The 27,696-nt window shown below is 36.2% G+C and overlaps 1 protein-coding gene across 3 annotated transcripts in view; it reads right to left on the bottom strand.

Annotated features, from left to right (window-relative positions):
• FBXO38 (F-box protein 38) overlaps window positions 1-27,696 on the bottom strand; it is a 59,343-nt gene that overhangs the window by 15,758 nt on the left and 15,889 nt on the right. For all 3 annotated transcript variants that reach the window (XM_011931516.1, XM_011931517.1, XM_011931515.1), the window contains exons 4-14: window positions 24,792-24,955; window positions 24,421-24,586; window positions 22,106-22,243; window positions 20,514-20,651; window positions 17,804-17,897; window positions 15,952-16,082; window positions 12,431-12,601; window positions 10,670-10,812; window positions 9,528-9,738; window positions 2,598-2,717; window positions 925-1,104 (exon numbers count right to left, since the gene is read on the bottom strand). In XM_011931516.1, coding sequence (XP_011786906.1) covers window positions 925-1,104; window positions 2,598-2,717; window positions 9,528-9,738; window positions 10,670-10,812; window positions 12,431-12,601; window positions 15,952-16,082; window positions 17,804-17,897; window positions 20,514-20,651; window positions 22,106-22,243; window positions 24,421-24,586; window positions 24,792-24,955 — 1,656 coding nt within the window. The remainder of the gene's footprint in view (window positions 1-924; window positions 1,105-2,597; window positions 2,718-9,527; window positions 9,739-10,669; window positions 10,813-12,430; window positions 12,602-15,951; window positions 16,083-17,803; window positions 17,898-20,513; window positions 20,652-22,105; window positions 22,244-24,420; window positions 24,587-24,791; window positions 24,956-27,696) is intronic.

Below are 27,696 nucleotides of genomic sequence, written 5' to 3'. Positions count from 1 at the left end.
AGGTTTTGTCTGGCCAACAGAGGATTTAGTTGCTAAATTTAGAAACTGCACTGTCTGGGAAAGTTAGGTTAGTCAGCTGGTCATATTACTTTTCCTAAATTTCAGTTTCCATAAAACCTTCTTTCAACCACAGTATAAAGTTATCTGAATCTCTTAAAATAGAAATTGAATAATCAGCCAATGATTAGCAAATTATGCCAAGTCCAAAGAACTAAACTTTCCAGATAATAGTACTATATAAATGTTTCAGGGTCAGTGTTAAATGTGTATTGAACATTCAAAAACATTAAGGAGTAAGGGTACCCAAGGAAAAATGACTGGACAATTTGTAAAAAATCTATCCTTTGCTAAAAGTGGTAAGCACATGGTTCGGAGAAACAAAAGGGAAGGAAAGACAAGGAAGAAGTATGAACTTCAAAGTTAAGAGAAGTACAGTTTCTTGGTGAGGCATTGCAGAGGGTTGTTGCCTAGATTTAAAGGGATGTGAGGGATTATAAAAATATACTTTAGGACTCCTTCAAGCACCAAACTAGCCACCAATATTCATTAAGCACAACTGGACAGATTATCAACTGGTGAATGGTTGCTTTTCATTGCTCTGGATGACTCAGTAGTCATCCCTTACATGAGGCACAGGCTTTTCGCTCACTAATCTCTGACACCCTGATGCCACAACTAAAGCCTCCACTGTAGACTTAGAATCCTTCTTTTCTTCCCTGAGCCCTCATTCCACACCACTGTTGTGCTGTATTGCCTACAAGAGCACCACCCAGATTTCCCTCTTACTTGGGCAAGTGCATTTCTTGCTTCCTGTCACATTCCATAATATATGTTAACTGCACCCAAGTTGTCATATTAAGGCCAAGTATATCAGTTCTGATAGTGACTGTCATTAACAGTTCAGAGAAAGACGTAATTTCTCACCTGACAATTCCCTGGACTGCACTGACTCTGCAGTTTTCTCTTCACGTTCAGAGTAACGCCGAGTACCGTTCTTAGGAATCCAGACTTCTTGGAGTTCAAGACTATCTTCTTCATCATCGCTCTCTGAATCATGAACAGTAATTGGGGTTGGTTTTACTACACGCTGAAGACCACTGGGTCCTAAAAAAAAAAGGTACAGGCGTAACAGTTACTTTTTGTGCAAGAAAGGGTCTAATGCGAAGTACTGTTTCCAGGGCTCTGGAATCAATAGAGATGCTGAGATGCTTTGTGGCTCTATGCAGCCTCCCCTGGCACACATTTTAACCGATAATGCACTTGGATAAGATACTGTGAAAGCAACTTAACTCTAAACCATTATGTCAACATTAAGTATGATTAATATGCCAATCAACTTGATGCATTTCTAAAGGCAAATTAAAATAGACATTCATATAGCATTCCCTTGCAGGATCTTCACTATTTCAAAGAGTAGCATAAAATCATCCTAAAAATAATCTAAATAACAGTGATAATAATTTTAAAAATAAGCTACATATTTTCTCAATTTTTCAAACATATGAGCCAAGGTTAAGTAAATGAAGATGAACTCAGAAATGTATGGGCACAAGACTGTATTCTTTGAGTATGGATCTATCTCATTAGATGTAGCAGATATATTTTTGAAGTCTAGACGCATGCTACATTTTGGTTGAATATGTGTATTTATGTAAAAAATGTTTTATCTGCTTGGCAGTACAGCTTTTAAACCTAGTTCTTATAACCTAATTCTCTCTGACAAGTGACTAATATTAGCTCCATCAATAAATGTATGCCCCAAGGAACCTAGCTTTTTTCCTGTCACATTGTACAATGTCTGACACAGAGTAGGCACTCAATAAATATTTGTTGAATGAGAGACTACATCTGTCACACACTTAAAACAGGGCAGCATATTTTCCATTCAAAGACAAGGCAGCATTCTAACAGGCAGGGAATGAGAAAACTTGAGTTTTCTCAATTTCAGTTCTGTCCCTCGATTACTGGCTGACTGGTGTTGAGCACATCATTTAAACTTTTGAAAGAAAATTAATTTCCCCATCTGTAAAATGAAAGGCTGTGCGAGTAAATCTTTAAGGGCCTACGACTCTATATCCTGTCTTAAGTCAGCCAATGGCAAACAGAGGCTAGGTTTTGGTCTGTTTACTAAACCAGGTCAAATTCTCAACTGTTCCTCCTCTTTAACTGAATTGAGGGGAAGGCAAAAGCAGAATATTTAATCAGGTCATTTATTTTTCCATCAACAATTTGAGTGCTTTCTTTTTCTACACATACACGGACACACACATGCACATGTGGCTATACAGAAAAAGCAGTTGTTGCTGCAGGCACAAATAATAAAAGACAAACTTTAGTAAGATATATATACATGCAACGAGAATACCAGCAATGTATTACAGTTCTCAGTAATCAATAGCATAAAACACAAACTTTAGTAAGATATATATACATGCAACGAGAATACCAGCAATGTATTACAGTTCTCAGTAATCAATAGCATAAAACACATCATTAGCTGAAAGGTCAGAAAACAATCATTCTCGGTGTCTCACGTACTTCACTAGAGTTAGGCCACAGTTTCAGAAAGATGAATGTGGGATAGATCATATGATTACCTGCTTGTTCCTCATCAACATCCACAGGAATAATTGCCTGGCTATGAGCTGGAGTATTATTTCCACTCTCGGCCACCACCTCCCCATCTTCTTGGACAATGTCTTCCATCTCATTTAATGCTTAAACAAAAATATACACAAAGTAAAAACCAAGAGAAGTATAAAGAACTACAATGGCAGGCAAAACTGTGGCCGCCCTAAGAATTGAACAGTCCCGCTGATTACTAGGCCTGCCCTGAAAGGACAGCATATACTGCATATATTGTGCTTGTTACTGCAGACATTAAGAAGTATTTAATCAGTCCACAGGAGAGAAAATCACAGATGGGAAAGGAACATTTGGTGGAGAAAGTCCATCAAACTCATACAAACTCAAACAGTTAACAAAGAAACAAGGCAAAATACGATTAAGCCAAAAAGATACCATTCAGATTAATGTCACTGAATTATATGGGAGAGGTTTGAAATTTCATGGGGACAGTGGGAATTGCTTTGGTTTTAAATATACACAATAGCACACCTCCCCCTGAATAATTGCCCAGCTCTAGCCTGCAATATCTATATTTCAGTTATTGCCAAAATGAGAAATGACCTTGCCTAGAAATCTTTCATGATAAAAACCAATCAATTTTCTTCTTTCATTCAACTGACTAACAATTATGAGTAGCAGTAATTAATGTGTACATACTCTATGGCAGGCTCTATGCTAAATGTTTACAGAAACATTTTCTTATTTATTTCTCATAGCAATCAGGCTAGCACTATTATTAGCCTGATTTTTGCAGTTGAGGAAATGGAGGCCTAGACATTTTAATAGTTTGCTAGGATTTAAACTGAGGAGTGTCTAGAGCCTACGACACTACAGAAACTACGAGAAGGTGGGAAATTTATACTCCTTGCTCTCAAAGAGGATGCACACATTCTGGCAAAGATGTTAGACACATAAAATAAGGTCAGAATATAATTGCTAAGAGCTATAACAATTCAAAAGTGCAAAGGGAACATAGAATAGGAGCAACTAATTCTCTCATTGGGTCAAGGAAGGGTTCACTGATATAAGGTAACATTTCATATACTACCATACCAGGAAGAATGCTACATTCTTCGGAAGAATAGTGGTCCAGTGGTAACAAAAAACAGTATCTGTGTTGTGATAGGGATGCAAAAGAAAAAACAAGGCTGAAAAGGTAGCCCGGGCTCCAGATTGTTAAAAGCTTGGAAAGCCTTGCTAAAAGGCTTAGAATTGTTTGCTGTAGGCAGAGGGAAACCACTAGAAGATTTTTATGCAGGGAATGGCATGAAAAGAAGTACATTCAAATATTAACGTGACAAGGTTTTCCAAAGCTGCTGAGCAACTGCTTTTAGGTTGCCAGAATAGCCTGTGCAAACATTTAATATGATACCCAAAAGTTGTTTAAACGATTTCTTTCTTTGCATTCATTTGAATACTTACTGAGCGTCTACTACAATTTGTTAGTATTCCTTGGAGCTGAAAAACAGTGGTGATATTCAAGATCCCTAGTCTCATGGCTTACTCTAGTTGGGGAAGAAAAAATTTAAAAAATAAAAATAAAAACATCAGATAGTAATGCCTTATGTAACAAAAAGTGTGATGTGACAGAAAACAAACTGGTGGCTGCTTAAGATCAGATGGCAAGGAAAGACATCTCTGAGATTAACATTTAAGCTAAGAACTAAAAGTCAAGAAGGAGCCAGCCATGAAAAGATGGAGGGAGGGAATTCTAAGAGGCAGTAGTTAGTGCAATGGTAGACGCCAGCTGTCATGCTCAAGCATGATGAGGGCAAGATGAGGTACAAGATGAGGGCAGGCCAGATCATACAGCACTTGATGGTCCAATTCAAGAACCTGGATCTTATTCTAAGGCAATGGGAAGCTATTAAAAAGTTTTGAGTAAGCTATCACTATTGTCTGGTTTGTTAAAAGACTGCCCTGGCTGCTGTAAAAACTAATTTTAGTTGGGTAAGAAAATAGGCCAATTTTAAAGCTATTAAAACATTTAGGTTAAAAAAAAGAGAAAGGTCTGATGTAGTGGTAGTACAATGGGAAAGGAGAGATGTAGGCATACTGGAGAGATGTTTTAGAGACATTCAACAAGATTTGGTAAATGACTCAATGTCTTGGAGAGCAGTTAGGAGGTAAAGAAAAAAGCATAATGTCTTGATTTTAGTCTCTGGTAATTAAATCGCATTGTGGTGCCTTTGGGCTAGTGAAGACAACAAATGATTCTTGGTTTTGACAAAAAGCATAATGTCTTGATTTTAGTCTCTAGTAATTAAATTGGATGGTGGTGCCTCTGGGCTAGTGAACATAAAAACGATTCATGGTTTTGACTTTTTTCCTTTGTTGGAAAACATTTTATCATTATGGTGGTACATCTTTTTCGGAACAGTTTTAACTTACATAAAGTTATATGTATACATATATATTATACATACATACCATATGCATGCTAACTTATAATCAAGTATCAATATTCATCAAATGTTTTGTTTAGCTGAAATGCTTCAGCTGTAAAAAACAGTGTTATAAAGATAAAGAATTCATTGCCTCTTAACAAAATAAATTTTATGCAATGAAATTGTTGCATAAATTAATAGAAATTTATTATCAGACATAACATTTAGTGGTTGACAACTACCTGCCCCAAAGTAAAAAACAAAATACATTTACTGGGTTTTTTTTTTCCAGACTGCAGTTTGCCCTTAGGCTTCAAAAATAAAAATTTTACAAAATCAGTGGTTTTCAAAGTATAGTCCCAGACCAGCAGCATCAGCACCACCTGGGTACTCGTTGAAAATTCAAATTCTCGGCTGGGTATGGTGACTTATGCCTATAATCCCGGTACTTTGGGAGGCCAGTGTGGGCAGATTGTGAGGTCAGGAGATCGAGACCATCCTGGCTAACACAGTGAAACCCCATCTGTACTAAAAATACAAAATATTAGCTGAGTGTGGTGGCATGTGCCCGTAAGTCCCAGCCACTTGGGAGGCTGAGGCAGGAGAATCGCTTGAACCCAGGAGGTGGAGGTTGTAGTGAGCCAAGATCGTGCCACTGCACTCCAGCCTGGGAGAGAGAGTGAGATTCCGTCGCAAGGAAAAAAAAAAAATTCAAATTATTGGCTTGGAGCAGTAGCTCACACCTGTAATCCCAGCATTTTGGGAAGCCGAGTTGGTTGGATTGCTTGAACCCAGGAGTTGAGATGGCCTGGGCAATTTATGATATTCTATCTCTATTTAAAAACAAAAACAAAAACATATTATCTGGTCTCACACAGACCAAATAACTGGAACTCTGGCGGCAAAAATCAGCAATGTGTTTTAACAAGTCTTCCAGGTGATTCTGATGCACACTCAAGTTTAAAAACCACTGCCATAAATAAAGCTGCAGAGCAATTTCACTTGGCAGTCAATTTAGGCTAACTGGGGTGGAGGGATGAGAAAAGAGGTTCACTATGACGCTATATTTAAAAGCAGTAAGTACCTAGAATGTATGTTTTAAATCAAGAGACAAAATTAGTTAAATGATGTATAGGTAAAACTATGCTTTAAAGTTATAATTACTTAAAAAGTAGTACATAAAAATAGACACTATGCTTTAGCAATTACAGAAGCATAATTTTGATACTTATAGGCAAATGTAAATTGTTAAAAACAAATGAACATTGTGGGCACAGTGACTGACTCATGCCTGTAATCCCAGCATTTTGGGAGGCTGAGGCATGAGGATCACTTGAGGCCAAAAGTTTGAGACCAGACTGGGCAATTCCGTGAGACTCTAACTCTACATAAATTTTTTTGAAAAATCAGCTGAGAGTGGTGTCACGCATTTGTAGTCCCAGCCACTCAGGAGGCTGAGGTGGAAAGATCACTTGAACCCAGGAGTTTGAGGCTACAGTGAGCTATGATCACGCCACTACCCTCCAGCCTGAGTGACAGTGAGACTCTGTCTCAAAAAAAAAACAAAAAAACACAAAAACGACGACGACAAAAAAAAACCCCACCCAAAACTGTAAACATTTATTCTTACTTTAGAATGCTGCAAAATTCAGGTAATCAAGTTATATTTTCAGCTAACTAGCTCATAATTAAGTACTTTAAGTTCTAAGACTTCTGAAAGTACAAATTTAAGATAATATCCTGCCAAATTATAAAAGTGTGATAAATATAGTAACTGTGAAACAATAAATCACAGTTTTGTTGGAGTTAATTTATACAAATTAAATAGCTTTTAAAATTATACAATGCCCCTCTTTTACAGTAAATTACCTCATGCAAGCTGAAGAAGTTAAATACAATAGAGCAATTAAGACTGGTGCTGCTTCACTCTGGGGCTGGTCCAAAACCAAGTAAAGGCCCATACATGTAAAGATTTGTTTTAAGACTCAGGGTCTCCCTCTGTCACCCAGGCTGGAGTGTAATGGTGTGATCATAGCTCACTACATCCTTGAAACCTCCCTACTCAAGCCATCCTCCTGCCTCAACCTCCTTAGCTTATAGGCATGTGTACTGCACCTGGCCTAGACGTGAAGTCTTCAAATTGTATATCAAGGAGAGTGAACATGTTAATACCTGTTTCAAAGAAATTTTTAAATTATTATTTTCACTTGGAAGATGTGAACCATCAATATTAGTCAACTGTTTAACATAATTCCCCATTATCCCTTTTATTATGAAGCCCTGTATTTCTCTTTATTTCAACCAAAAATCAGTCTTTTTCTAGTTCCTTATTTTGTTGAGGGGGGGGAATCTAACTTATATGTGTGTGTGTGTATACATGTTTAATAACAAATACAACTAAACACACTACCACGTGGGAGTGACCTGTGGAATCTAATGTTTTCTACTAATCTTCCTTTCTCTACAAATGCTGCCATTGCCTCTGGTTTTCTTAGGCTTCCTCTTGTTGAAGCTATTTAATCCTTCAATCCTGGTATTTACGTATGCTTTATACAATTATGCTTTATACATTATGTATTTATTCTTTGCTTCTCAGCATTAAACAGCATTTTGAAGATACTGTACTTGACAACGGTCCTAGGTAACTGCTGAAGCTGAATCCTTTCATTGTAATTATGGCTTCTTAAATCAAAATAGCTTATCCTATATCTTGTGTATTTGGTTTTTATGCCAAATCTCTCATCTTCTGAAACCATATTTACAAATCAAATTAAGATGTAAGTTCCATTTTCCTCTCTTAAATCAAATACAGATACGAATTAAATCAAATATGTTGTTGAATATCTTTTTGGTCCTTGTTGCAACAATATGTGATTTCACAACGGCAGGTATTCTCCACTGTACTGAGAAGTCTATGGCAAATTAATCTTCTAGTGAAGTCTATAATCTGTGTGTCAACTCAAACCAAAAATGAGTTCACAGGATTTGGGTAGTTCTGAATGGCAGCTGCTCTAAGTTTCCCACGTAGAGTCCATGTCCTCTGACACGCAGATCTTTATGGTGGTAGTAACCTGTACTATGTACCATAGCACTCAGGACAACAAAGCAAAGGGACAATATGTGACTGTCTTGCCCTCTTGTTCCCTTAACACCTGCTGGCTCTGCACTTTTATTTTTGCATTTTTAAGGGAGATTGTTGGGGAAAGATTTTACCTAGGTTTGAAAAGCGTAAGAGTACACCATGGACATAAAGTACAGAGCTAGACAGCTGCATTTACTGCAGAAAAGTACAAAAGTCAAGGCTGGAAATAAAGATTTGGATTTAATACCATATAGCTGGTACTAAAACCTTGAGCTTGAGTGAAAATGTGTAGAGAAAGCTATCATGGACAAAAGTGGAACACAGGAGGTGCTACAAGCAAAGGAAAATGAAGTAGGAGAAAAATCAGCAAAATGGTTTCAGAGATGCCGACAGAAGAAAGTGTCTCAAGAGTGTACAAGTCTAGGCAACAATGTCTAATGCTCCTGACATGTGAAATTAGATGAAGGTCGCGAAATGACCTCCAGATTCAGTAAGACAATCACTAGTGACTTTGCCAAGAGCCAAAGTGGAGAGTTCTAAAGGGACCAAGTGAGATGAGAAAGTGAAGACATTGCCTACAGATGATTCTTTTGTCAAAAACTGTATACTCAAGAGTGCCCCTAAAGGAAATCATGCCCTGTACACAGTACATCTCATTGTAAAAGCAGGCACATAATATCAGACTACCCTATTTCTCATTAATTACTATGTGCAAGAGTAGGCAAATGGGGAACAACAAAAGGATGGCTAGAAAAGATTCCTTTTCCAGTTCCTAAGCGTCAACTGGGAAACTGGAAAATTTGGTAACAAAACAATCTTACATCACTTCACTCATCAACAGAGGGATGGATGGAGCACCTTCACACATGGGTTGGCACACCGCAAGTATTCAGTATATATTAACGAACTGGACGGACGATTACATAAATGAAATAGAATAGTCCTTCTTAGCTAATGTACTTAATCTGCTGGGTGGAAGTGAAGACCTAATGATTAAAGGTACATGAAAGGTTTAAACATAAATGTTTAGCCCATGGTTGGTATTAATCTTTCAGTTCTTCAAATATCCAGAAATGGTCTTAATGTTCATGCTATCCATTGGTCTGGGAGACAATAAAAGATACTCCTTTGTCTAAATCCAGAAAGTCAAGTCTCAGACCTCAAGAGTTACCACTCTACCCTAATTTCCCCGGCATCTGTAATCCCTCCCATTCTCTAAGTATTCTTATACAGTCTGTGGACAAAAACAATTTTGAAACAAGCAAGAAAAGAGAAAAATTTCACCTACTCCCTCATGTTCCTTATCAACTAACTTTCCTCAGTGTGGAAAGTGACAAGTTGAAACATGGGAAAAGGGAACAGGATAAAGCAGAAATACAATACAAAGTAAAAATTATTTCTATTTGGAGCTCACAAAAGATCTGGGTTACCGTCAGCTGCAAACTGCTGCTCTCCTGGCTGTAGATCTTGCCGAAAGTCATTCTCCTCGTCTGAGTCATCTGGGTGATGGTGATTGTTGTCGTGGATGTTGGCATTGTTATTCTGGGCATTATTATCGTCATTGTTGGAGTTCTGGTTGCTAACAAGAGCTGATGAAACCCCAATTCCTGTGCCTGCACTCAGACCAACTCGAGCACAACCCTAAGGCAAAACCAAAACATATACGTTTATTAATTTGGGTTAGTATCTATCACTTCATTTTTAATATCCCTTCATTTCACCTTTACATTAGAACTAGTATTTATATAGTACTTATTTATGAAATGCTTTCACATACACATAGAAAATTTTATTTAAGGCCTGCAACACTTCCAGATAGATAAAGGGTTACTGGTTTAATTTACAGATGAGGAATCACACAAGGAGAAGAGATCTGCCCAACAGCACATGGCCAGTAAGTGGTACAGCTGCAATTTGAAACCAGGATTCTGACCTCGAATCCTGAGCTTTCCCCATTATATTGTACTGCTTCAAGAGTGGGAATGTAACCATTAATAACTAATAAGAGAGAACACAAATGGTTGAAAGATTAAGTTTTTAATTACCTTAACAGTACAAAGTTCTATATGTTAAGCAGTTTGAAAATAACATTTTGTACAACTGGGCAACCTCAGATTTCCCAGGCTATACAACTTAACAGAAAGATAGCAGCAAAGTAAAACACTCCCCAAATAAATCCTTAATTCTTATTTATACTTTGGGTTCCTAATTAGGTTTAATCTACTAACCCAATTATATTTAATCCACCAACGAATTATTCCACGTAATAATTTGTCTTAAATTTCCAGCCTCACCCTCACCTTACCTTTTGTTTATATACTAATGGAGACGGCTTCCACTTATTTCTTCCTTACCTTTCCCCAGAGAACCCTTAATTCTCATTTAGAAGAATGAGAGGCCATGCATTATTACAACCTTTATGCTTTCACTGAGGCTGGCAGTAAAAAGTCTGACTATAACCCTATAAAGGCATATTGTTGAAAAGAAAAAAAAAAAAAAAAAAATCACAGGCTGTTTTTATTTCCTTTCCTGAGTATCAAAATAAACAAAAACTCCCTCAAATGTATCTTACCTTGGGTGGTTCACGAAACATCTGATCCAGTGAAATAAACTCCAGGCTGGGTAACAATTCAATAAACTGGCCAAAAGAGTCCAGCTTCAAAGCATGGCACCGTACTAGGTTGATATCAACCAATCGAGTCCATCTTGAGTGGTCTGTTGAAGAAATGACATGACCAGAGAAAACATAAGTAACACTTTCCCCATTACTGATGAATTTTGATACAGGTCACAAAGACTTTCAAATCCTTTTTTATTAAATAACTTTTCCTTTTTTTCATGACTTCTAAAACCTTATGATTCTAAATTATGATGTTTACATACCTAATTCCATTGTGAGAACTAAATGGCCTGGGGAACATTAATTTGAATCTAATCAGCCCTGATTTAAATGTGATCCACTCAACAACCTACATGGCTTTTCAACAATAGGACACTGAATTAAAAAATTATGGCATATTTATTTAATAGAACATCATGTAGCTATTTCAAAAGAATGAAGGAGAGTTTAATATGCTTGTTGACATGGAAAACTCTCCAAATTATACTTAGTACAAAAAACAAGCTATAGGACAGTGTATACACAGTAAGATCCTTTGGTATAATATAAATTATTTTTAAATGCTACACATATATATGCTGCAATATGCATAATTTGTCCAGAAAAATATACAAAAAACTGTTGATGATGGTTACCTTTGAGAAGAGGAGAGTTTTCATTTTGTACCTTTCTGTACTGTTTGAAATTTATCAAGTGCATGTATTACTTTTATTTTTTTAAGTGTTAACAGGAATTCTGAGTGATGGGATTATAGGCCATTTTTTGTTTTCTTCTTTATACTCTTCTGTATTTAAGAAAACAAACAAACCAAAAACCCAATAAATGTTATTTTTTTAAAGTCATCTACGCCTGCTACATCCTAAAGTTCATATTTCCCAGTAACTTCTTGGTTCAGCAGGGCCAGGGATAGAATTTAACTGCTGCTGGCACATGAGACATGACTATATTAATGAGTGATCTCAGCAGAGGTCCCAGCCCTAAAACAAGCCGGGATAGTAGCTTTGTGAGGATACAGATCCCGGTCAAGTGACTCAACAGCAGAGGATGCTGTTCTGTAGGTGTCAGTGAGAGGCTTTGTCACAAGTACAACTTTTTCGGGCTCTCAATTTATTTAATGGTTTGTAAATTTCGGTATTTAAGAAGGGCCTTTAAGACAACAGATGACATTACTCTGAGAGGAAAATGAACTCCCACCATAAGGGAAAAATATCAAGTGCAAAAGTCACACTTCTACATATAGGAGATTGGAGGGGTAGGTCTGAAATAGACTGGGATTTCTAGTCAATAGAAATTTTTATCTCAGGTTAATGTCACTTAATGAAAGTTCAAAATACATACCTACTTTGTCCTTTCAGATGATGGGCCATTGTGAAGATAATTATGAGAAAATAACTACACTATCCTAAGTCCTAGGTAGCAATGAACTAAGCTTAATTTTATATTCCTAGCCCAAAGAAGTACATATAAAAATCAGGGCACTTGAATCCACAACCTGGAGAGTATAAATTTCCAGGTAGAAAACTTCAGAAGTTTAAAGAGGCATTGAATACACTTCCAACTAGTTATCAAAGGTTACCAGAACTTGTATGAACAATCCAAACGAAATACCTACAGTTTACATTAGGAATGCAATCACATCACACATAGAAAACAAGGACAGTTGTATTATTTCCGTATCAATAAAACATAGCTGTATTTGTAAGTCTGTAATACCTGAGATCCAATTGTATGGGTTGTGTAGATGAGGGCAATTGTAAATTGCCAGATATTTGATACAGGAAAAAACTTCATTGACTGCTTTCATCCCTATATCAGTGATGATACCAGGATTTTCTACCACATCAGCCAAACCATACTTCACCAGATCCGCATTAGCCATTCTGCCTAAAAAGAGCAATCAATTTTTTAAAAAAGTCAAATTCTTAAGTGTTAGGGAGTGTTACCAATTTTGTATCTTACCAGTTAGTATAAAAAGTCTCTACCATCATTCTGTATCATCTGCTTATCATTGGGTTCAGGTGTAATTTTAGGTTAGGTATTATTTACATATGGTAGCACTTCTTGTACAAAATAATAAATTATATTAAAAGTCAAAGGACAGCTAGTAGGAAAAATTATTTCTAATTGTTTAGAGAAGAAAAAAGGCAAAAATTCTTAAAGCATAAGTGAAGGACATATCATACTGGTTCATACAATGGTAAAGTTTTAGCTGTATCATTTAAAAGGAAAACAAAATCTTAAAAACTCAACTCCCTCACAGTAAAATGATGTTCTTGAAGCCCAGTGTGGACATGTGTAGAGAAGGGTAAACTCTGAGAATTTAAGATTCATTGTTACAACCCATGGCACTGGTTAGTAACATCTATCTATACCCTAAAAGTGCACTTCTTAACTCAAACACATGCCACTGGGCTTTAGTGCCTACTCTCTGGCCACAAACTAGGGGTTTGGGAGTAAATAAAGGAGGATCCTTTACCCTAGATCATGCCACTGAGAATCACACCTCATCCCTTGCCTCTTATCGCTTCTCCCATCTGTCTGTCCCCTCACACTCCAAGATTCCATTAGTTCATAGTTACATCTTTAGTGTCTAGCATAGTGCTGGGGATACAAGAGCTCATGGGGATACGTGTCTCTCACACTCTGCAATCAACCAATACGCAGGACAAAGAAAACACTGCCACTCTGGTGAAGTTGCCCTGAATATCACAGGAGTTTAAACCTTTAGCTAGAACATGTTTAAAACAATCCATCTTCTCCAAACTTCCAATTTTACTTTCCATATAGTTTACAGTTTTTCTCCTATAGTTCCTATTTTTGGTATTTCCTGGCACTTCTTACAGATTTCACCTTAATCCATTCTTTAAAATTTAGCTGAGCTATTTTCTTTAGCTCCTGGTAAGGACCTTTTCCCTGCTCTTTGGACTTGAGACGAAACTGCATTTTCCTTAAGATAGGGTAAACCTTGAACTGACCCTGTTTCCTGGGCACTACTTGAATAAATGCTGTAACCTAACATGACAAATCAATGTTTTGTATTTAGTTTTTTGAGATGACCAACCACGTTTCTACTCTTGGGGCTTCCTGCTTGCCACACTCCTTCAAAATCCTGATGATATTACTTGAGATTCATGTTTGTTTTTCTTTTCAGCCCACAGGTCAGCTAAAAGTAGAAGCTATCATTTATTGAATACTTCCTAAGTGTCAGAGATTGTTGTAAATGTATATATCACTTTTCCCTTGATTCCTCAGAGCTACCCAAGAGAAAAGCAGGAAATCACCTTATCTTCATTTAAAAAATGAGAAGAATGCGCTTGCTTAGGTCTCATGATTAGTAACAGACAGGCCTCAGTTCTCTCTCCCTCAAGCTCTAGGACTAAATTGCTAGGACTATACTTTTTTTCTAAAATTTTCACTGAGTTATACATCTCTATCACTATTATATAAAGCTTACAGATCATAAATCCACATGAACAAAGAACTCTCTAAAGATTCATCTTTGGGTCATTGCTAGAAGACAAAGGTGATGTTCCTATTTATTTATTCTGCCAGACCTTTTATAAGAAGAAAGTGACCCAAGTTTTACCAGAGGCCAGCCACCACTTCTTGGAGAGATGCTTCAAATCTAAATTACTGAGAAGAGAGAAACTAAGTGAGAGGGTGTGACCTCATGACATCGTCCGTAAGAAGTACCACACACCTATTCTGAAACACAGAATCCTAGGCCATCTTTGGAGGGACAGAAGATAGTATGTATATGGAAGAAATGGTTAAACTGTGGCAAATAAGAAGAGAATGATTGTACAAAGTTCAACATAACAGACTATTAAGTATGAAACAGAACATGAAACAAGTTGTGTTGAAAACTATGAGATAATGATAGTCAAGAAGGTATTTTTATGCTATAGAAAACGTACGTTGAGGAGAAATAAACACTACAGGAAAATAATTGGTTATAAAGATAACACTTGAAGACAATTCTTCAGTAGACCTAAATTTGGCCATTCTGAAGGTACACAATTTCTCAAGTTCTGAGCTTTTGGGAAAAATAGAAAACAAGATTACAGAAAGAATATCAATTTCAAAGCTAATAATTTTAAGTTACTATACAGACATTGCAGAAACATAGGGAATGTTAGATACTTCATTCAAAACCAGAAAAGCTTGATATCAAATGTATTAATTTTATATAAAATCACTGTACTAGTTAGCATTTTAAGCTATTTTGGAGAAAAGCTGATCTTTTTCTAAGCTATATAGATTTAACGTGATTCTAATAGTTAACTGTCTAGAAAAGGATAGCTTAACTTTTTAATCACCTATATTAATGAGTACCGTGAACAACAAAAAAGTAAACAAACAAAAAACCCACAACTATTATTGTAATATATATTAGAAATGAAAAAGAAAAAGAGTCATGTTTTTTGAGCTGGACTGTCCTGATTGGAAGAATTAAGCCTTCTTATGTTCTTCTACAACACAAACTACATCCAAAGAAAAAATGTTATGTGCTATGATGATGAGAGTTCAAGAAAGACTTGTTGCAAATCAAGTGGGAAGAAAATGAATTCTTGAATAAATAAAAACATGTTGGTGATGAAAATTTTCTCTCATATCTTATTGATGCCATATGGAAAAATAGTTTGAATAATGAATTGACATGCATTCAAACCCAAACAAATGAGCTCTTAATTGTAAATGCGTTAAGAAAATGCTGTGAACAAGCTTTCCAACAGCAATCATCATTAAATGAATACTGACCATTATGTGCTCACACTATCTGGAAAATCCAGAACCCCCAGCGGGCTTATTATGGAAATGAAGAGCATGGGCAGGGAATGGGACCTCATTTGAGAGGACCATCAAAAGCTTCAAGAAGTGTGGCAGATCAAATTCAACAATGGAACCAAGGATGACATTCTGTGAAAAAAATGAAGCAGAATGGGAAAGAAACTTGGGCAGTAAAGTGGAAACAATATCAAATGTAGATAAGGTTCTTTTTCTGGTGTATTGTTAGTAACTACATTTTCTATAGTATGCTAAAATCAGAGGCAATATGGAAAAAAAATCACTGACATTTCTAATTTAAAAGTTTATTTTCCAAGACGTGAGAGCACCTACGATTTTAAGTTGTCTTATGTTCAAAAAGACAAGGCACAACCCCAATTCAGATTTCAGTTTGTCAAGTAAATTTCCTACAGTAATTCTAGGAATTAAAATGAGATATATCTTACTCTGTAGCAAAAACTCATCTACATATCCTAGATGAAGGGTTTCAAACTGGGGGAACTCCAACTCTGCCATCTTTAGGGCAGAAAAGACACCATCTTTGGTTAGGGAAGGCTGGATCCGAACTTCATGTAACCTGTGAATAAAGAGAGAGAACATATCAGAGTAAAACAAAAACCATCAGAACCAAAGATTCCTCCTAATATAAGTGTATTAGTCCGTTTCTATGCTCCTGACAAAGACATACCAGAGACTGGGAAGAAAAAGAGGTTTTAATGGACTCACAGTTCCACATGGCTGGGGAGGCCTCACAAACACGGCTGAAGGCAAAAAAGAGCAAGTCACATCTTACATCATGGCAGCAGGCAACAAAAGAGAGGCTGTGTGGGACACTCCCATTTTTAAAACCATTGGATCTAGTGAGACTTTTTCACTATCACGAGGACTGCACGGGAAAGACTACCCCCATGATTCAGTCATCTCCTGCTGGGTCCCTCCCACAACATAAGGGAATTATGGGAGCTGCAAGATGAGATCTGAGGGGAAACAGCTCAAATCATATCAGGAAGACTCTGAAAGAAGTTTATGACTTTAGTGAAGTGTCACAGATGTCAACAACTTCTCTCCCACCTCCTTCATTGAAAAAAAACAAAAACAAAAGCGTGTTTTCTTCAAAGGAGTATCTGCAAAGTATAAGGAAATCTTAGGCAGTACACTGAAGCTATACATTAAATAACAATTAATTACAGGTAAGAATCTTATATCCTTACAAGTGCTTTACTAAACCTGAAGAGTCAATGTGAGAATCTGCACCTGGTGCTGGTATTTGACATTTTGCTTTGGCTAGCTATCAATGCTGCATTTTAACCAAGAGTATAGTCCTGTAGTAGGTAACTTAACTTAGACTTAACTTAATTTAACTTAACTTAAACTTAGAAACACTTTTATTTTAGACCTTGAGGTATTATTCTGAGGGACTAGGCTCAGATTTGTCAAAGTCGAGGTTTCCTAAAGCTTGCAGTCATTATGAGGTGTGTATTATGTAACTGCAGAATTATCTTAATTCTTAAGAAGGGTAAATTTAAGTTGTGTTCATTATTTAGAAAGACATTGAATTATTTTTGGATTGATATGAAAGATGAAAGAGTGGTTTATTTTTCTTCCTTGATAGTTCATTTTTCACAATGATTCTGTAAATACATGGCTAGGATTTCCAAAAAAAAAAAAAAACACTTTTATTTTAGTTATAATCCTAATCAATAATCTTTTGATGGAAAAAGGTTTGTTTCTGAATAAATTTAAAAAATGCTTAAAGAAAATACTATAAAATAAAAGTGGACGTAGAACACTGATATGTAAGAAATAGTAAATGTGGTATAGTGATACAACCACTTGGTTAAAAATTATAGATGTGTTACAAGGTCAGACTTTGGAAAAGTGGATTTAAAACACTGATTTCTGAATAGCAAATATTATCACCAAGTAACTAGAACAATTCAGAAAATTATCCAGAGATTGAGACAATGATCCTGAGAGGGCTACAGACACCAGAGCTTCAATCCTAACTTCTGCTGGACTCTCAGCCGTTTCCAGAAATTCCACTGCTTTTCTCTGATATGAGACCATGCCACTCTGGAGCTTGCTAGTATGCAGCTCAACTGGTTACCAGTATATAACATTAAGACTACCATGATGTTATACTCATCTGTTACTTAAACTTCTTTGTATTTTAAATTTGAATAAGGCTTGATCAAATGTACACACAAATATACACACACATTCCACAATTTTTTTGTAAAACAGGGAAAGACACAATTACTTCTAAAGTGAAAGACAAAATACAAAGAGGAAACATACCTACGGGCAGCAGTAATGATGAGGTAACCAAGATCTACTTCAAGAGCATTTTTGCAAGCTCCCAGAACAATAGTGTGCAAATTTCTAAAACCACCTGAAGACGAGGAACAAAAACAAGTGTTTCTTTTGACCACAGCATTTTTAGTGAAGTACTTATATACTATACATTATAAAGTATTATCTTAGATGATAATTATTGGTTTAAAAGTAAATCTAAGCTTTGTTTTTGCATTGAAATTATCTTAAGATGAATTATAACTACTAGTCACTAAAAGGAGATGAAAGCGACCCTCATTTTGACAAGATACTCTGATGGCATCTGAAAACTACTCTAAAAGATTTAGACTGTTAAGTAAGGATTTTTAGAAAGTCAGAAGCTGATGAGATAATTGTAAAAAAAGAAACCCTGCCATTTCTGGCCAAATTTTGAACCTCCAAATATCATACGGAACAAGACCAGAACTACTTTAACTGATTTTTTTAACGTTTCTGAAAGTTGTATTTACCTACAAAAAAGAACATAAATTACTAACGTATAGCTTAAAGAAATGACTGACTTATCCGTTTTAAATTTGTATAAATAAAGTCACAAAGTATGTATACTTTTGTGTCTGGCTTCTTTTACTAAACATTCTGCTTATGAGATTCATCCACATCGCTGTGTAGCTGTAGTCTGTTCATTCTTATTGCTGTACAGTATTTTGCTACATGAATATGCCACAATTTAATTATCCATTCTCTTGCCGACAGGCATCTTTCCATTTTGGGATGATCAGAAACAGTGCTTCTATGAACAATCTTAAAAATGTCTTTTGGTGAATAAATGTAAACATTTCTGTTGGGTTGAAAGCCAGGAATGCATCTGTTGCTATGTGTATGACCAACTTTAGAAGATACTACCAAACAGTGTTTCAAAGTGGTTGTATGAATTTATATTCTGACCACCAGCGTATGAAAGGTTCTGTTGCTCCACATTCTAGCCAACATTACTGTTTTTATCTTTTTCATATTAGTCATGAGTAGGCATAGTCATTTTAGTGCTTGCATATCACACTGTAGTTTCAATTTGCACTTCCCTAAAGATTAGTAAACTTTATCATTTTTTCATGTTTTACTGGATTCTTGTGTGGAAACTTTTCTATTCAAGTATTTTCCCATTTTTTCTATTGAGTTGCCTGCCTTTTTCTTATTCATTCCAGGAGTCCTTTATATCTTCCCAAAACCCAGTGTCTATATTGCAAACAGCTTCTCCCTTTCTGTAGCTTTTCACTCTTTTTTTTTTTTTTTGAGACTGAGTCTCACTCTCTCGCCCAGGCTGGAGTGCAGTGGTGCGATCTTGGCTCACTGCAAGCTCCGCCTCCTGGGTTCATGCCATTCTCCTGCCTCAGCCTCCAGAGTAGCTGGGACCACAGGCGCCCGCCACCATGCTTGGCTAATATTTTGTACTTTTTAGTAGGGACGGGGTTTCACCATGATAGCCAGGATGGTTTCCATCTGCTGACCTCGTGACCCTCCCGCCTCGGCCTCCCAAAGTGCTGGGATTACAGGTGTGAGCCACCACACCCGGCTGGTTTTTCACTCTCTCAATCATGCTTTTTGATGGACAAAAAAAAAAAAAAAATCTTAATTTGGTACAGTTTATCAATCTTTTCTTTATGGTAAATGCTTTTTGGTGTCCTGTTTAAGAAGACTTTGTGTACTCAAGGTCAACAAGACATTCTTCTAAGTTATTTTTTTAAATTTCTTTGTAAAAATTGTTCTCATTTGAATCTATGATCCATCTAGAATTAATTTTTGTGTGAGGTATGCTGACTTCTTGAATAAAATATAAGGCAGGGTCACCCTTAGAAACCGATTAGAGAAGAGAAGTCTCTGTTTTTCTTTCAGGACTTTTATACAAACTCAGCTTTCAGCACCTCTCTACAGGTCTTCTCTCTAGTGAATGGACTTACTAGCCTTCTTTTCGTTTTTGACTTTTATCTTGTTAACTATCGCCATCAATCAAAATATTGCTGGTCTTGGGGTTATTTCATCCCACTGGCTAAATGTAATAAAGTACACTTACACCACACTTGACTGACAAAATGTCTAGAAATGTAGTGTTTACTCTTCATTAGATTTCAACAGTATTAACTATAATGTTGTTTGTTAACAATGGTACTTGATGACTTTCCATTTTATTTTAGAGAGCCAAAGTTAGATTTTTGGTTTCCAACTATTAATCATCCATTTTGCTAAACCACCATTTTTTTTTCCGCAATGAGATGATTAACATAGAGCATATTCTGTTATGTATTATTTATCTATTATTACATGATAGATATTAACATTACTAATGCCTAAATTTTTTTTGGAAGCCTAGGCTGTACAAGTTGTAAAACATCACCAAAGAATGCTAGAAATCCCTGTTAACATTTCTAAGAAAGATTCCAAATATAAGAGGAGGTATTATTAGCCATGCAAAAGTCAAAACAAGCCAGAAAACATGTCTTATCACTCTACTGTCTATTTTAAGAAAGTTTAATGTGCACCAAAAGAAAATGAACACTAGCTATGCTCATAGTTACTTATTGTCCATTAAATACACCAGAGAAAGCACAATTACTGACAAGCATTTTCTTTTTAAAAGACTTGCCAGGGAAGTTAAATAAAAGCTTAATGATTTTTTAAAGTTGACTTTTAAAAAATAGTAACTAAAGAAAATGAATACCTGATCTCCAACTGTCTTCAACAACATGTTGGATAAGACCTCCAAGGAAAGGAACTCGAACCATTTCTAAGTGTTCCAAGTTTCGGGCAGAGGCTAAGCCTGTTACTAAAGGGACATATTTCAAGGAATTTGTGGGTCCTAGAAAAAAACAAAAATCTTTGATACAACAACGTAAAGTGCCTTAAAATGAATTTCAAATCAGTGAAAGACAAGTATAACGTATAAACTCTATATCTTAAAATGACAGCCAAATTGGCTCTCTGCAGTCTAGTTCTTGTTACAAATGAAAAGTGTTAGCCTACTAACCACACATTTACTCAGCATAAAGCTTTTTCAGTAACACTGGAGAGAGATGTAGTATTCTGTAAATTCTCTAAAGGCTCAATAGTTTTGAACTCAAACTAACTAATGGGAAAAAGTCAAGATAAAAATTTGATCCTTCAATCAAGTAAACAGCTCAATCATTTAATCATCTCTATGACCAGTGTTGCATTAGATACTATAGAAGATCACAAAAGATATGGTCCTGTCCATCAAAAAACGTGCAGTTGACATGGAGCTAGAACTAACATAAACAATTATAGAAGGATAAGAAGGCAGACTGCATCAAGTATATAAATAAGATCTGCCATACTCCATGAAAACGAAAAAGAGGAGAAAAGTAAGTTGGAAAAGGCAGAACCTGAAGAATGCATACAAAAAAACAGGAAGAAAGTGCACATCTCAGGATAAGGCAACAATAATACAGCATAAGAGAAGACATTGAGGTGGAAAGCTGTATGGTTGTCCAGGGAACAATGAATAGTCAAATGTGATGATAAAAGGTATATCTTGGAAAGGTGTCAGAATAAGGCTATCAAGAGGGGTCCTGGTTATTATGACCTTAAGCAGAGCAGTTCCCACTTAATGCTCTAAGTACAGGGGTGTCCAATATTTTTATATCACTGGGCCACACTGGAAGAGGAAGAATTGTCTTGGGCCACACATGAAATACACTAACATTAAAGATAGCTGATGAACTGGAAAGAGGAAGTGGGGGAGGAGGGGAGGCGGGGAAAAAAAGCCCGTGCGTAAATCTCATAATGTTTTAAGAAAGTTTAAGAATTTGTATTGGGCATCATGTGGGCTGTGGCCAGCAGACCGTGGGCTGAACAAGCTTACTCTAGGGCAACAGGGACACTAAAGATTTCTGTTTAGAAGTATAATACCATAAAAGCTATGTTTAAGGTAGATTAAGGAAGCCAACTATTTACATGCAGAATGATTCAGAGACCAGAGACCAGAAACAAAGACAGAAGACTGAAATTTAATAAAACAATCCTATGAAAAGTAAAAAGTGCCTGTAAAAAATACAGATATTCTGAGTTGTTTTTGTTTTTGCTGAGGTGAAATGCAAATCATGTTTCTAACGTCTTTTTAAAACAAAAAGTACACTTATCTTCACAAGATGAATAAGTTATAAGACATAAATAGTAATAGCATAATATAACTGTATTTACAAATGTAGCTAAAGTTTGCTTCAGGATATTTTTAGCATAGCTTATGTTTAATTCCACCTTATGTTTAATTCCACCATAATTGTGTACCATTACCTGCACAGTTCCTCATGACGAAAGTTCTTAAGCTGATACAAAGGAAGTCTTTAAATGGCTGTGGTTTAGTAAGTCTTACCCACTTCATATAAAGGTGCCTTAGCATTGGGATACAAGGAATTTCAGGAACATTTACCCCTAAAACACAAATATAAAAAAGAACAAACAAGAAAAATCATAAAACTATACTATATTTTGCTTATAAGTTCAAGAGTCTATTTTTCATATTAGCAGTTTAACTGTTCAAGGATTTTTATTAGAACAAATTACACAAAATCTATCAAGTTTGCCTTATTTAAAACAGGCTTATAAAGAACAGTTTATGTAAACCATAAACTAACTTAACTTTTTTAGAAAAGGCCAACGGGAAGACAGAGTTTAAAAAGTATTTCTATATCTTAGATTAACACGTAAGTCTTTCTCATAATCTTACAACTCTCCTAGGATACATTTTCCCAGAAGAGGTAAAGTGAAAATGGATTATCGAAAGCAAAACTACAACGATGGAGATGGAACACACAAATTTACTATTTGACTACCAATGTCCACTGCCCCCCAGTAGGAAAACTAAATTTCTCAGTGCAAAGTCAGCGAGGTGGGTTTAAATATGCAAATAGATTATTTGGAAGAGAGCCAGACACAGAGCTTTAAAAGCTATTTTCTACAAATATATGAATCTTAAGACTTTGTAAATATGTGGTAGAAGCCAGCCAGCATGGCTCTGAGAAAAGCAGAAACTGTCAGTCATTTATTTTAGAATTTCAGAGGTAAAGGTAATTTGATGCATGGGATCCATGAGTGGCTTAATACTAGGAATCACACCCACAGAGGACCACGACCAGAAGAAGGGAGGTGTAGCGTGTGGTGAAAAAATACAGGAAATACAGACGAAAGAAGATAAAAGCCAAGGAAGGGACACAAATTTATTAAAGAAATCCAAGGATCCAGGATGATGGCATTTAACAAACAGTAGTTGGCAAAACTGTTTAATGCAATTTTTAAATTTGAGACAATAGAAGCTCTGCTAGCAAGAATAACTAGAGAATCCAAAATTGGAGTGCTTGAATGGTCAGTTCTTTAAAGGCTAAATTCTGCCAAACGTTCTTATTGTAACCTACAAGGATTACCCCTTAACTTGTTCCTCTCAAAATAGCATCACTCTGCTATTTAACTCAATTTAGCTTGAACTACACACACACATAGTACAGCAACAAATGGGAAGTAAAATTAAGGATGAGACAAAAGGACAAAAAGCAGAAGTGAGGTACAGATTGAGATGTACGATGCAGAAGTCACAAAGGTAAGTTCAGCATCTATTTTAATACTATCAAGATGGTAGTAATGATTGTACTGATTAGGAAACCCAAGGTGGCAAGGGTGAGACAGATGCTGAGAAGACAGTATACCCTAGGCCCAATCCACTTTCTGTCCCAAACTCTATAAACAAAGGACATAATTGCTCATTCGCTTGGTAACGTTCATTATTATTAATTTACCATACCTCTGCATCACCATAATACAGTGTTAAACTGTTAAATGATTCCCATAAATTAATGCATTTTAATAAAACTTAACCTGTACTTATATTTGCAATGAACTGTGACAGGCATTATAGAAAATATAAAGATACGAAAATAAGTCTTTGACCTTAAGGAGCTTATATTATAAATTTCAGATATTACAGAATCCTTATATCTAAAAATCCAATTTCAAACTAGACACCACTCCCTGATCTTATAAATGAAGGGTTGCTAGAAATCTTTACTCTTCTCCCATAATTGTGTATCTAAGTCTTATTTAAGACCAACTCCTTACCATTCCTGATGCCCTCCCTTTACCACCTGAGTTTCAGAAATTTCCAGTTCTTTGGACCATCCCCAATACCTAGAATAACGCTTAAAACATATATACTCTCTCCCTCTATCTCTGTGTATATATATATACAGAATAAAGTAGTAAACAAATACTAAAGGCCAGACTATATTAACAGGGACCCCCGAATTCCTTTCAGTAGCATAAGCCAAAAGTGACAAATTTGAGAAAATATTTACACTTTTTACTTTAGTTGAAGTTATTGGTATATAATTTCAAAGAATATTCAGATAGAGAATATACACTTGGTGAAACAGTATTTCCCTCACCCCAGTGGATCTTTAATGGGAAATCTGAATTTTTATACAGGTCTTGCAAACATTTATTTTGAAGTCATCAATCAACAAAGCCATCTCTAAAATTCTCATTATTTTTTTTCAGTGAATATTCAGGTTATATGGCATTTCAGGGAGTTACAAGTGACCCAAGAAACATGTACTCACCAACTAAATGTAAAGTTTGAATTTTGGCTCCTATAGGAATTTTCAGTTTATTTTCAGGAGGAATTGGAAAGGCTCCATTACGATTACGGAATTTCCCCAAAATATGAACATGGGGCATATATGTCCAAATGGATTCTACCAATTCCAAATGAGAAGTTTCCACACCCTAGAAAATAATGCCAAAGCAAGCATAAGTAAGGATTTTCATTTAGCATCCAAAGCTTTTATTTCTGTACCACAAGATGCTAAGTACACAATGGAACTTAAAAGTTTGTAACAGATGATTTGCATGTGAGTAAACAAGTCTATCATTCTTTGGTCTATTATTTCATCAACAGTTGATGCCAAAATGTCCAGCCAGGTGCACTCACCACTAAGTTTGGGCATGCCTGCAAAGCTTCTAGGACTCCTGGAATGCTAAAAGCCTCATGGCCCCTTACTCTTCGCCTCTCAAGGTATCGAGGGTGAAGGCCATATAGCTGTTCAACATCTGGCATCTTCTTTAATAGTGTTAGAAAACTGGAATCTGTAAAGCCTGAGAAGTTCAGAAGTATTTAGAGCCAGGTTCATCTTTCTGTTCATTAATACTTACTAGGCACTTGTGATTTTTACCAAAAGTTAAAAAAGACCTCCTTTTCAAATTTCCGTAAGGCTAATACTAACGCTGAATAAACAACAGAAAATATACTTCTTTAGTAACAGAGGAAATGTGTCAGAAACTCCACTTAATCTGAGTTAATACTTTATGGAGGAGGCTTTTATTATTGACTTTTTGGTTTTTGTTGCTTTTAAGGCACGGAACTCTTCAACAAGGAACACACTTTTAACCCAGATAACTTGGACCTATTTGGTGGATGGAGCGGGACCACCCACCTGATCACCACCACCCTCCTCCTCCCCCACGGGTACTCTCGTCTGTAAATCCTTCAGGGCTCTGCAGAACACAACTAAAAATATAAATAAGATATGATCCTCATCCTTAGGAAGCTCACAGTTCTGATCTAATTCCTATCTCAAATTATTCTATCCATTTTCTAATAATTACTCTGATACTCTGTCATATGTTTAACTATTACTCCTCTGCCATTTTAGACAATTAATTCTTTTGAAAAAGACAGATGTAAGTCAGCTAAGAGAAGTAGAGTGATCCAATCTCAGGGGATGCTGTTGATAGGAAGCTATCTATCCAGGAGACCATAGCAGGAATCAACAAGATGGGAACAGAGAGAGGCAGGTTACTTCCACAGCAGGAGCGGATGGTTAAGTAAGTGGGGAGACAAGTCTCATATGGATGCTATTTTAATCTGTTACAAGGGCTTTTTTATTTTTAATGAAAGTGGTCAGAAAGCCAACTGTCTGCTTATTAATGACAAATAAAAATATTAACTGTCAAGAATAAAAAGTAGGCCCCAAATATTTAAGTCTTACATACTTTTTTGAAAGTTGTTTTATTTGTAAGTTATCTCATTTAACATGTCAAGTCCAGACATGTTAACTTTAGTATCACAAAAGTGAAGAGTAAGGAGAGACTAGAGATTACTTGGTCTCTAATTATAATAACAATTCTTATAACTTTCTTGTATAGTAACTTTTAATTACTGAACAATTCAATGTGTTAATCATTTTGTTTTTTCATTTATTCTCATGACCAAATCAGAAAGGTTATCACCCCATCTAACAAGCATTAAAAACGAAGTTGAGAGAGTTTAAGAGCTTCCAAATGGCAGTGCTGTCATCTAAAACCAAGTGTAACCTCTGCAATGTTTATCCTCTTTTGTCATATATGTTGCCTCCCACGAGAGAAATGGGGAAAGTTCTACCTTCTTTACAGGGATGGAGTGAGAATCCAAAGAGATCACATACATAAACCATAAAGTACTATTATATAAAGAATCTGGGTTAAACACCAGAGAATTGGTCAGGGTGGCATTAGTGAGCAAGGTTAGTGTGATCTTATCTTAGGCTAGAGACTGTTTGCTTCAACTCTCTTTTATATTCATTGCAAAGATGGGAAGCCTTGGGCTCACAGGTTATTTATCACAGCCTAAAAGTCAGCAACATGCAGTCAAATTCTTCTCTAATTGGTAAGTGGTAGTAATGTTAATGCTAAGACTGTATCACATGGGAGTTCTGCCATCTGCCTTTACATACTATATTAATCCCATCTTCAGAATTCCCACTGGCCTAACCTTTGCAAAAGCAAAACTAATGTAAGGAATACGACGATCGTTTTCACACTGCCCTAATTTTTTTTCTTTCCTGATATAAAGGATCATTCTGAAACAAGATGAGATGAATCTTTTACCCTTAGAATGGCTTTTATTAAATATTTGAAAGCAACCACGGTTTGCCTCCCACAAACCTATTAATAAGTTCCAGCCTCAGGTCTTTGCAATGTTCTTTATAAGAAAGTATATATTGGGGCTGGGTGCGCTGGCTCCCGCCTGTAATCCCAGCACTTTGGGAGGCTGACGCAGGCGGATCACAAGGTCAGGAGATCAAGACCATCCTGGTGAAAACGGTGAAACCCTGTCTCTACTAAAAATACAAAAAATTAGCAGGGCGTGGTGGTGGGTGCCTGTAGTCCCAGCTACTTGGGAGGCTGAGACAGGAGAATGGCGTGAAACCGGGAGGCGGAACTTGCAATGAGCCAAGATCGCACCACTGTACTCTGGCCTGGGCAACAGAGCAAGACTCCGTCTCAAAAAAAAAAAAAAAAAAAGTATATATTGGTAACTACTATGGCCAACTGTTAAGAGTTAGCAACTGATTTGATGACTCTCTTGAAAGGATGCAGCACCCACCTGCACAATTCCAGTATTCCAGAGCTAACCTGTTCTGTTCTACAGAACAGAACAAGACAATTATTTCCTCCAGCCCTTCACTTCTATTAAAGCTTTTTTTTTTTAATTTTTATTTTTAGGTCCCCTCTCAGTCTTATACCATTTTCAAAGTCTCATAATCTGGACATCATAGAAAAAGGATGACTTTACAAGACAGATTCATAATTGCAAAACAATAGTAACTAAATTGTACCAATTAATGGATTGGCGTTAAGTGAAAAGAAGCTTTAATTGCCTTTTATTTTAACTCCTTCCTTTCAAGTATGCCTTGCTTAGCTAAAGCCATTAACTTTCTTTTCAGGTGGTCTCTTTAACTGGGAACAATTTGTAGTGGTTAGGAAGCTAACTCTGAGTTCTTTACCTGTAAGCTCGGTCAGTGCCTTATTCGAGAATCTCGAAGACCTACTATAGGCCATTTAAAGAAATTGGAGTT

The sequence above is a fragment of the Colobus angolensis genome, unplaced genomic scaffold, assembly GCF_000951035.1.
Source record: "Colobus angolensis palliatus isolate OR3802 unplaced genomic scaffold, Cang.pa_1.0 Scaffold90, whole genome shotgun sequence".
In the NCBI taxonomy this organism is placed as follows: Eukaryota; Metazoa; Chordata; class Mammalia; order Primates; family Cercopithecidae; genus Colobus; species Colobus angolensis.
The sequence above is the reverse complement of the archived record's forward strand: the minus strand, read 5'-3'. Positions and strand labels throughout refer to the sequence as shown.